The sequence below is a fragment of the Gracilinanus agilis genome, chromosome 2 (assembly GCF_016433145.1).
Source record: "Gracilinanus agilis isolate LMUSP501 chromosome 2, AgileGrace, whole genome shotgun sequence".
In the NCBI taxonomy this organism is placed as follows: Eukaryota; Metazoa; Chordata; class Mammalia; order Didelphimorphia; family Didelphidae; genus Gracilinanus; species Gracilinanus agilis.
Window position 1 is genome coordinate 551,594,728 of NC_058131.1, and position 10,785 is coordinate 551,605,512.

At 46.7% G+C, this 10,785-nt stretch overlaps 1 protein-coding gene across 1 annotated transcript; it reads left to right on the forward strand.

Annotated features, from left to right (window-relative positions):
- The first annotated feature begins 624 nt into the window (after positions 1 to 624).
- RABGGTA (Rab geranylgeranyltransferase subunit alpha) lies at positions 625 to 10,340 on the forward strand. Its single transcript, XM_044665203.1, has 17 exons — positions 625 to 720; positions 1,095 to 1,152; positions 1,449 to 1,559; positions 1,689 to 1,813; positions 2,266 to 2,453; positions 2,707 to 2,910; positions 3,428 to 3,511; positions 3,660 to 3,742; positions 3,865 to 3,966; positions 4,092 to 4,191; positions 4,572 to 4,623; positions 4,811 to 4,899; positions 5,075 to 5,163; positions 5,310 to 5,426; positions 9,248 to 9,361; positions 9,583 to 9,670; positions 10,095 to 10,340. The coding sequence occupies exons 2-17, from the start codon at positions 1,150 to 1,152 to the stop codon at positions 10,241 to 10,243; spliced, it is 1,698 nt and encodes a 565-aa protein (XP_044521138.1). The 5' UTR covers positions 625 to 720; positions 1,095 to 1,149; the 3' UTR covers positions 10,244 to 10,340.
- The last annotated feature ends 445 nt before the right edge of the window (positions 10,341 to 10,785 follow it).

Here is a 10,785-nt window from a genome sequence, read left to right on the forward strand (position 1 = left end):
AATCTGCCTTCCAGAGTTGTTGTGAGGATGAAATGAAATAATTTTAAAACACTTAGCAAAGGGTAATCGCTATATAAATTTTACCCCCCTCATTCTGCAAATAAGGAAATTGAGGGGAAAAGAGAGGGAGAGAGGGAGGAAAGCGACTTGCCAAACGTAACAGAGCTGTCAGCAGCTCTAATATTCTCGGATCATATGCTCGCCACAAAATCCATGCTGGTCCCCTAGGCAGAAGGTTGGGGGTGGGGGAAGGGGAAGGAAGGGAGGGAGCCTCAACTCCTCCAGCTGAAATTGACCCCACATCGGAGGTAGGTCGGCTTGGGGTTAGTGAAAAGGGCGCTGCAGGTGGTTGGAGTCAGCCTGGGGACCTCAGTTCGAATTCGGTCTTTGATCCTCGTTACGGGGCTTTAGCCAAGTCCCTGAACCTCGCAGAGTGTCGGCGTCCCAGCCTGTAACATGCGGACACATAGCCAGCACCCATGCAAGCCTCAGGGGAGGGAACTGTGGTGGGAAGCTCACGCTCCGAAGCCGTCCTGCCGGCCCTACCCCTTTAAGAGCTATCCCCACCCGCTTTAAAGGGGAGGGGCGCCGTCCTGGCCGGCCGCTCCTCCCCGTCTCGCTGGCGAGCACTTCCCTGCCCGGTTCCGCTGCTGCAGCCGTCGCCGCCCCCCACCGCTGCCGGGAGTTTCCTGCACCTCCCTCTGGACGCCCCGTTGGGAGGTAAGTTGGTCTCGCCCATCCACTAGCCCTCGAGGACCCCGGGCCTCCCTTCCCTGGGGCCAGCGGTGGCATCGCCCCGCGGAGCACACGAGCTGCTGGGCGAGTCCATGTGACCCAGCTCTGGCAGGGGGAGTGGGAATAGGCCAGGCTCGGGTGAGAAGCTGGGGCGACGGGACACCTCGCCCTCTCCCCCCCTACCTAAGCACTGTGTAGAGGTCTGACCCGGCCACCCCTTTTCCTTTGCTCTCAGCCGTGTCCCTGCCTCCAGGCCCGAGCCACTTCCGGGGGGAGGGCCGGGGGAGGCGGACCCGGTCCAGGGGCGTGCCTGAACGATGGGGCGGCACCCTCCGATGATTGTCACCTTCTGCACTCAGGTCTTACCTGGTCACCTGACTCTGCACCCCACCCAGAGCCCTGAGCCTCAGCATCATGGTGAGACTCCCTCTGCAACCCAAGTACCCACCCCCTTCCTCTCTTCAATGGACCGCTCCTCCTTGACCTTTCCTGTGACCCTTGACCATTAAGCCAGCTTCTCTCTCCGACCCCTGACCCCAACCCGTCGAGTTTCTGCTGAGCCTCGAGCTCCGAGGGGGGAAGCTGGACCCATTGGGTCCAGATCCAGCCTCTTTCCAGCCCCGGGCTCTTAGGAGGCAACCATGGATGGCACGGGGGAACCAGGAGGTTTCAGAATCAGCCCTGCACCATCACCCCCTTTCATTTTTCCCCAGCACGGCCGCCTGAAGGTGAAGACCACCGAGGAACAGGCCGAGGCCAAGCGGGTGGAGAGGGAGCAGAAGCTGAGGCTGTACCGGGAGGCCACCGAGGCCGTCTTCCAGAAGGTGGACCCTGCTCCAGACCCTCCATGCCCCTGGGGTGGGGGAGACACCGGAGAGCGTCGGTTATGGGGGTTTGGGGAGATAGAATGAGCAGGGCAGGGCCACTGAACTGGGTTTTCCCCTTGGTTGCAGCGACAGGCAGGCCATCTGGATGAATCGGTCTTGGAGTTGACCAGCCAAATCCTGGGGGCAAACCCGGACTTTGCCACCCTGTGGAATTGCCGACGAGAGGTGCTGATGCATCTGGAGACTCAGAAGTGTGTTCCTTTGTGGGAGACCAAAGCTCCCCTTCCCCAGGGTTGCCTCTGTCCCTGCCCCACACTGGGGAGAATGGTAGACCAAGATGGTGGGGTATAGCTGTCATCCTTGCTACTAGGGAGGCAGAAGCTTGTGGCTCAATCCATTTGAGAATGGAGACCCACCCTCAATCTGGTACCAACATGGTACCTAGGCTGCCCAAGGAAGGGTGAATACCCTTAAATGGACTAGACCTAAGCTTTCCTACAGGTGAAACTGGAATGTACTTCCAGCCTGGGTGTAAGATAGGGAGATCCAGTCTCAAAAAAAAAAAGGAATGTTGATGTTGACATTGGATTGTAGTACAGAGGAGAGCAGGGCTTGGGAGCAACAGGTAGTGTGGACAGCATGGCCTTAAAATGGGAGATTTAGAGGGAGATGGGATTTGCTGATTATCGCCTACTTGGCATAGGTCCCCTGAGGAGTTTGCAGCCCTAGTGATAGCCGAACTAGGGTTTTTGGAGAGCTGCTTGCGGGTGAACCCCAAGTCCTATGGAACCTGGCATCATCGCTGCTGGCTACTTGGCCGCCTACCTGAACCCAACTGGACGCGTGAACTGGAGTTATGTGCCAAGTTTCTGGAAGCTGATGAACGTAACTGTACGTTCCCCACACCACATCTGCCCAAAATCTTAGACTCCATCCCACCCTTATCCAAACAAGAGGAAAGGATGAGAGTGGGAATAAAGCTCCTGAGCTGGTTAGTAAAGTGATATTTGAATAGGTTGCTTTGTGTGTGTGTGAGATGTATACCCATGTGACTTAAGTAACCCCACAGATGATAGATCTCAGAGCTAGGAGTAGGGAGTGCCCACTCCCAGCCCCTGGATCTGAGATCCATTGCCATCCACAGTTCATTGCTGGGATTACCGGCGGTTTGTGGCCCAGAAGGCAGCTGTGCCACCAACAGAGGAGCTAGCCTTTACTGACAGCCTCATTACTCGAAATTTCTCCAACTACTCCTCCTGGCACTACCGATCTTGCCTCCTGCCCAAGCTGCAGCCACTGCCAGACTCTCGGCCACCAGGACGCCTTCCTGAAGATCTTCTACTACATGGTGAGGAGGGAATAATGGGTGATTAGGGAAAGGGATATACAAGAATCATATGGAAAGAAGGGAAGAGAAAAGAAGTAAGTCCCAAGATACGACCTCTATTTCATCCTTCTCTGGTTTAGAAATTAAGAGAGATTACAAGTATTAAGGAAGGATGGATAGAAACCTGGAGTCTAGGACTGAAGGAATTGTAGGATCAGCAGGGAACAGTAGAATTCTAAAGTCAGTCTGTTGGCATATACATATTATAAGAATAGCAAGGTATTGAGGCCTGATAGTATATAGAAATTTATCATCTAAATTGACATTGAATGATCCAGAACCTAAATGTTGAATGGTGTGGTATAGATTCTAAGGCCAGGGTAAGAGAGAGAGAGAGAGGTCCTTGCCTCCAGACTCAAAAGTCCAATGAGCTAGATGAAAGGCCTGGTTCTTGGAGAGAAGTTGGACAGTGGAGCTATCAGGTGTAGTTAGGCTCCTGGATCTTAACTGCAGCTTCCTTTTCTTATGGCCTCTGCAGAGCTGGAGCTGGTACAGAATGCCTTCTTCACAGATCCCAATGACCAGAGTGCCTGGTTCTATCACAGATGGCTCCTGGGTCGAGGTGAAGGGGTTGGGGCCTGCCTAGTGGTTTGAGGTGAGGGTGTTGGGGAGGTGGCAAAAAATGTTATAAATTATTTGAGCATCAAGAGAAGTGAATTGGAACTGGATGCCACTTCTTTATCCTACTTCCCTTTTATTCCTGTTCACAGCTGACCCTCACGATGCCATTCGCTGCCTCCATGTAAGCCGGAGTGAGGCTTGTTTGACTGCCTGCTTCTCTCAGCCCATAATTGTGAGTTCTCAATAAATGCATGAGAGAAGAGGAGATAGAAAAGAGTAAATATGTATGTGACAAAGAAAGAAAAAGAGAGAATTGGAGCTTATGTACTGCCTACCTTGTGTTTTCTTACACAGGTGGGCCCCGGTGTAGAGACTGTGATGCTCATGGGGGATGACTCTCCCCTGCATGTGGAATGGAGGACACCAGATGGCAGAAAGAGACCCAACTATATCTGGGTATCCCTTACACACACACACACACACACTCTCTCTCTCTCTCTCTCTCTCTCTCTCTCTCTCTCTCTCTCTGAGTTGAAAAAATGATAAATTCTATAGCATTTCCTTAACCTAGTTCATTCTAGCTGTGTGACCTGCCAGCTGACTCCCTTGATGACCAGATCTCTCAACATTCATTCTGTTTGATGTGGGGTGATGTCCAGAAGGAATGTATACTTTTCAAAGGTGATTCTGATCATCCTAGTCCCACTCCCCCTCTCTTCTAGACAGATCACCACCATTGTCCCAAAAATTTTGGGTGTATTTTAACTGAAAATAATCTTTCCTTCTGTAGATTTTCCTAGAATATTTTATTTGACTCTCACTTGCCCCTGTTACAGTCTGCTTTGTTTCTGGACTTGGCTTAACTCTGTTCCCATTAGATTGTAAGCTCCTTGAGGATAGAGACTATGCCATTTTCTATTTCATCTTTGTAGTTCTAGCTTCGTCTTGCATATGGTGGGTTTTTAATAAATATGTTAGCCCCATGTACTCAACCCCCACTAAATTCTTTTATTCATCCAACTATTTCTAACACACTCCTTTTTCTTGCCGTAATCTCTCAGGTCGAAACGAAACTTGGTGCCGAGACTCTGCCACAGATGAACAACTGTTCAGGTGACAGGAAAGAGAAAAAAGGGTTGACTCTGAGGGGAAAGTGTTAATGGGGATCAGAGAGCTGGAACAGAGGCCTAAAAACTTGGGGGAAAGCATTCTGTAGGACACTTGAGGCTCTGGGGTACAAGAGGGTGAGGAAAAGCAGATATGTGGTCCTTATCCCTCCACTACTCTGCCCACCTGTCAGAACGGAGCTATCAGTGGAGAAGTCAACTGTGTTACAGTCGGAGCTGGAGTCCTGTAAGGAGCTGCAGGACCTGGAACCAGACAACAAATGTGAGGTCCCTCTCTACCCCTAAGAGTCTGCCCCTTCAGGGACCTCCCTCTCCTGGAGACCTTGCCTCTCCTGATTGATGGATCTGGGGCAGTGGGAAGAGTTAGACCTGAGGAGGAGCTAGGGATAGGCTGTCTGGCCTGTTCTCTCCCCCACCACCACCATCCTCACTCTCAGGGTGCCTGTTGACTATCATCCTGCTGATGCGGGCATTGGATCCATTGGTGTATGAGAAGGACACTCTGAAGTATTTCAAGACCCTCAAGGTAAGTGGGAAAAATACAAGAGAAGAAGGCCTGGGATGTAAGGGTTAGGATTCATTTAGAGTCCTGAGGTACCACATAAAAGAGTGTGGAATGGGAGTAGTTCATTGACCCCCTACACTCCCACACCCCTCTTCTCCTCCTGCAAGGTAGTGGACCCAATGCGGGCTTCATACTTGGATGATCTTCGAAGCAAGTTCTTGATAGAGAACTACATCCTCAAGATGGAGTATGCTGAAGTTCGAGTATTGGACTTGGCTCGAAAGGTACCATTGCTCCATCCCCAAAGTTCTCATTCCTACCCTTGCTCATGAAGCACCTGACCTTGCTCCTTATCTTCCTGCTGGTCCAGTCCTCACTGATGCTCAGAAAACTCATCCATAACTCTCAGAGCTGTTTTCTTTTTGTTGTTTTTTTTTTTAATGAATTTGACAATTATCAACAAATGTATATTAGTATACAAAGAACAAAATATAAACACATATTAAGCACCTGACATTGAGGGTTGTATATGAAGCCATGAATCTGTCAATTTGCTTTTAAAATGTTTGATTTAGCAGGGGCAATTATGTAGCTCAGTGGATAGAATGCCAAGCCCAGAAACAGGAGGTCCTGGCTTCAAATGTGACCTCAAACACTTCTTGGCAGTATGACTCTGGGCAAGTCACTTAACTCCTATTGCCTAGCCCTTACCATTCTTCAGCCTTGGAACCAATACTTAGTATCAATTCTAAGACAAAAGGTAAAGGTTTAAAAAAAAAGTTTAACTTAACAAGAGAATAACAAAAAAAAATACTCTGTTTATGTTCCCTAATGAACTTTTTTTTATTTATTTATAAATATTTTATAGATTTTTTTCTTTCTTTTTCTTTTTTTGCATTTCTGTCAGTTTCCACTAAATCACTCTCCCTTTGTAAACTCATTACAATAGTTAAACAAATCAACATATTAATCATGTGTGAAATGTATGTCTTACTTTGGATCTCTCCTCTAGCATTTCTTTGCCCAGAGATGGGAAGAAGCCATGCTTCATTGTAACAATCCTCAAGTATCCAAAGTCATGATTAATCACTGGTTATCAAAGTTGTGAAGTCTATCAGAGTTGTTTTCTTTTGTGTTATTGTGGTCATTATGGAAATCATTTTCCTAGTTTTCCACATTTCATTCTGCAAAAGTTCCTATGTCTTCTCAAGTTTCTCTGAATTCTTCATTTTGGTATTAGGATATAATAGTATACAAGTTTTGCAAAATACAGTTTTTTCAGCCACATTCCAATTGAGGGATCTCTTCTTTGTTCCTAGTTTTTGACTCCAACAAAAATTACTGCTTTAGGGGGCAGCTGGGTGGCTCAGTGGCTTGAGAACCAGGCCTAGAGACAGGAAGTCCTAGGTTCAAATCTGGCCTCAGACACTTCCTAGCTGTGTGACCCTGGGCAAGTCACTTAACCCCCATTGCCTTCCAAAAAACAAACAAATAAATAAATTGCTGCATTAAATATTTTTGTATAAAACCTCAGTTGAATCTCTTTTCTCTGAACTATTTTATGATCTCATACGTATAAGATGTTTTCCAATTAGCATTTAAGCTCCCCTGAGGACAGGGAATGTTTTTATTTTTTCTTTATATCCCCAAAGCTTAGCATGGTCCCTAGCATAAAGTAAGTGCTTAGTTTTTGTTTAAAGGTTAATCAGTCTCTAATTGTGAATCTGTAACTAACTACTAATTGGACATTTTTATTTATGGAAACCAAATATAGTTGGTTTTTTTTTAAACCCTCACCTTCCTTCTTAGAATCATCACTGTGTATTAGTTCCAAGGCAGAAGAGTGGTGAGTGCTAGGCAATGGGGGTTAAGTGACTTGTTTAGGATCATACAGCTAGGAAGTGTCTGAGGCCACATTTGAACCAGGACCTCCCACCTATAAGTCTGACACTCAATCCACTGACCCACTTAGCTGCTTCTTTCCCTGTTTCTTTTAGTAGTTATTCTTCTTGCCTACCCAATATTAAGACCTTAGCATCATTTTATTATTGGCTAGCTTTTACCTTCTTCTGCCTTGGAACTGATACCTAATATCATTTCTAAGGCAGAAGGTAAGGTTTTTTTTTTCAATGTAAGTAGGAACTGTTTAACAAAATACATAAAAATTAAAAATAACAGATAATGTTAATTTGTAGTAATGGAACTAGCAGAATCCTGTCCATTTAAGTTTGATCCCTGTGCTTCACTTCATTGTTGGATTAAGCTTCAGAAAATGCCATTTTAATCACATCATTCTTCTACTCAGAAACTTTTTGATGTTGTTCAAACCTGTGATTTCACAGGTATTGCAATCAACAAGTATTAAGTAGCTACAGTGTGTTCCCAGGCACTGTACTAGACCCTGGGGACACAAGTACAATGAATAAAACAATTCCTGTTTTTAAAGAGCTTCCATTCTAATGGGGAGACAACGGGACTATGCAGGTATATATGTAATAAATATTAAAAAAATAAATACAAAGTAGGTCAATTGAAGATAGTTTGAGAGGAGGTAAGACACCAGGAAAGGTTTCATGGGAAGGCAGAAAGTAGTGTTTGAGCTGCATCTTGAAAGTAGAGCGGGATTCTGTTAGGAGACGTGAGGAACGACTAATATGGAGACACAGAGACGGGAGAGAGAGAGGCCTGAGTGAATCAGGAACAGAGATGAGGCCTGGATTGCAGAGTCTGAGAAGATGGAGAGTGTCCAGAGAGTGAAAAAAGAAATCTGACCTGGATGTGAAAGACTCAAAAAGCATAAGAGGGAAGTGGGTAATATTTTTTATCTTAGAGACACTAAGAGCTACTGGAGTTTGAGTGGTGATTCGGTCAGATCTGCATTTCAGGAAAATCTCTAGCAGCTCTGGAGGATGGACTAGAGCTGGGAGAAACTTGAGGCAGGTAGGAAGCTTAGGGGCCATTGCAATAAGCTAGGTAGAAAGGGGTGAGAGCCTAAACCAGGATGAGCAGAGAGAAGCAATGGGATTCAAAAGGTGTGGAGGATGAGGTGGCACGTTCTGCAGCTGAATGGCTGTATGAGTGCTTTTGACAGAAATAGGTATGTTGGGGGAAGAATTGGGAGGTTTGGGTGGTTTGAATTCTGGGCTTGTTAGGGTCCAAATATTGAAGAATGAACAGGGACTGAGGCTAGACAGGCAACTTCACAAAAGTTCCCATTATACATTAGAGAAAGATTTTTCTATAGAGTAGAGTGCTAAGCATAAGCATTACATTGTATTTAGGAGGTGTTTCTTTCCCACAGAATATTGTTTATGTAAAAGCATTACCCAGAACATTTTCTAAGGCTTCTCTGTAAACCCAAGCAATTCAAGGGGCCAGAGTTCATTCCCAGATATCCCACCTGCTACTTGTGTTAACAGCTTTGCTGTGGCCTTCAGCAGAACACAGAGGCATCTCTCTGAAAATTATTTGTGACTTTTTTCTCCCTTGGTCAGACCCTAACATCTCTTTGATCTTATCAGAGTGGTGGAACATAGGGACTTTTTTGGAAGTCATGAGTTTGAGATGTCTCTGGGAAATCCAATTTGAACTGTCCCTTGGGGCCATCAGTGAAATCTCTTTCTGCCATCTCCCTCATAGGTTCCCCATTACTTATAAGATAAAGTACATGCTGCTTTTCTTGGCATCCAAGACTTTCCCTGGGTCCACCTTTCCAGGTTCTTCTGCAGATGCTTCCCAACATGAACCCTTTGCTCCAGCCAGCCCAGTTTTAGCATTCCCTAAATATGTCAGGCTTGTCATAGCCACTGTGCCTTTTTGTTTTTAGTGTCTCCCCCACACCCTGCAGCTAATCCAGCCCTCATACCTCTGAATTCTTCTAGCACTGTTGACTTACATTGCCACTGCCTCGTATTGGTGTTTAGCCGTATGCTCTGGCCTCTGGCAGCCTCCCTGTCACTCATAGTCTTTGGCACAGTCCTTTGTATCTAGTAGGAGCTCAGTAAGTTTTAGAAGGAATACCCCCAGTTAAGGGTTCCCCTTCTTGTAGCACCCTCTTCCTGGCCATCACTTCCTACCTGTCCCCTACCCTCACTTCTCTCCTTAGGATTTGACTGTGCTCTGCCACCTGGAACAGCTGCTGTTGATCACCCATCTTAACCTCTCCCACAATCTGCTCAGAAGTTTGCCCCCCGCCCTGGCTATGCTGCGCTGCCTTGAGGTAAGGGATTTGCTGCTCATTCTATCATCCCTTTCTCCTTTGCTCCTTCTGAGGTATCTTCTCTCATTCTTTAGCTTCCCAAGCTGCCAACCCCAGTGTGGGGCCATTTCTGACACTCCAGCTGCAACTCTTCTTACTTTCTGGTCAATAAGAGCTGCCCAGCTATGGCCCACATCAGTACCAGAATGAGGCTTACTTATATCCATTTACTCTTTTTTCAGGTCTTGCAGGCGGATGGAAATGCCATCGAGTCTGTGGAGGGTGTTCTTAATCTGCCCAGACTACAGGAGCTCTCCCTGTGTGACAATCGTATCCTAACCCTGTGGTACTTAGGCCAGAAAGTAGAGGAGGAGTAGGCACAGAGAAGGGATCCAGAGTGGGTAAAACAGAGTCTTGCGATTTCCTACAAGAGTGTTCTTCCCAAAGGACAAAGCGGGAGATTAAAATGGGTGATCTCTAGAGGATTATACATATTTGGTTCTATTCTACCTATCCATAATTTTCATTGATTTGCCTGGGTCTTATCAGATAGTGTTTTTTAATGTGAAAGTAGTTGTGTTAAGCCCATTTACTCCAAGGGAGACAGATAAGGGGCTCCAGGAGTCCTTGTCACGTTTCCTTCTTTGTCTCGCAAGTTTGTGCTTCCCAGCTAATACAGAACATGTCCAAGTGTCTGGCCACTTCCCTGAGGTTGGGATTGATGTTTCCATTTTCCTTGACTTTCTTGCTTTAGGCCTCCAGCATGTCTCAGCCCTTCAGACTCTGGCCTCCTGCCCAAAGCTGTCCCTCCTCAACCTGGAGAACAACCCCATCTGCCAGCAAGAGGCTGCTCTAGAGGAGCTGAGGACCATGCTACCGGATGTGGATAGAATCCTGACCTAGGGGATTCCCCCAAACATACCCTGGATACCCTTCCCTACCCTTCACCTTTAATTTATTTGGGCTGAATAAAGGACAGAAAAGTGTCTGGGCCAATGCATAGCTGCTTCCAACTGATGTTGTTCCAACTGCCACCATTTGCTGCCACCCTCAAGGTTCTGAGGGAATCAAAACAGGGGAAGGATTGGCCTGGAGGAATAAATATTAACTGGGCCAGAGAAGAACTGAAAGAATACAGAAAAAAAGGCGACAACTTGTGTCTAGCTCTCCCCTTGAAACCAGTCTCCCTGTATTTGTGTCTGTGTTTGGTTTAACCTTATCCCCGTTTCTTGGTCCCTCCTCCCATCTCTCACTTGACTCTTCTTTGCCTACTGCTAGAGGCAGTGTGGTTCAGTAGATAGCGCACTGGACTTGCGTGGCAATCCTAGGTTCCGCATCCACTGCACATGGTTTTTGTGAGGATGAATAAGCCAATGCATTTCAAGCACTTGGAGAACTTAAAATGCTGTATAGAGGCAGCCAGGTATTACAGTGGGTAGAGCACC

Excerpts from the sequence above, each read along its gene's own strand:
- RABGGTA (XM_044665203.1), top strand. Across the intron at positions 1,560-1,688 it reads CCGAGGCCGTCTTCCAGAAG|CGACAGGCAGGCCATCTGGA; the intron begins GTGGACCCTGCT and ends CCTTGGTTGCAG. Across the intron at positions 4,192-4,571 it reads GGAATGTATACTTTTCAAAG|GTCGAAACGAAACTTGGTGC; the intron begins GTGATTCTGATC and ends GTAATCTCTCAG.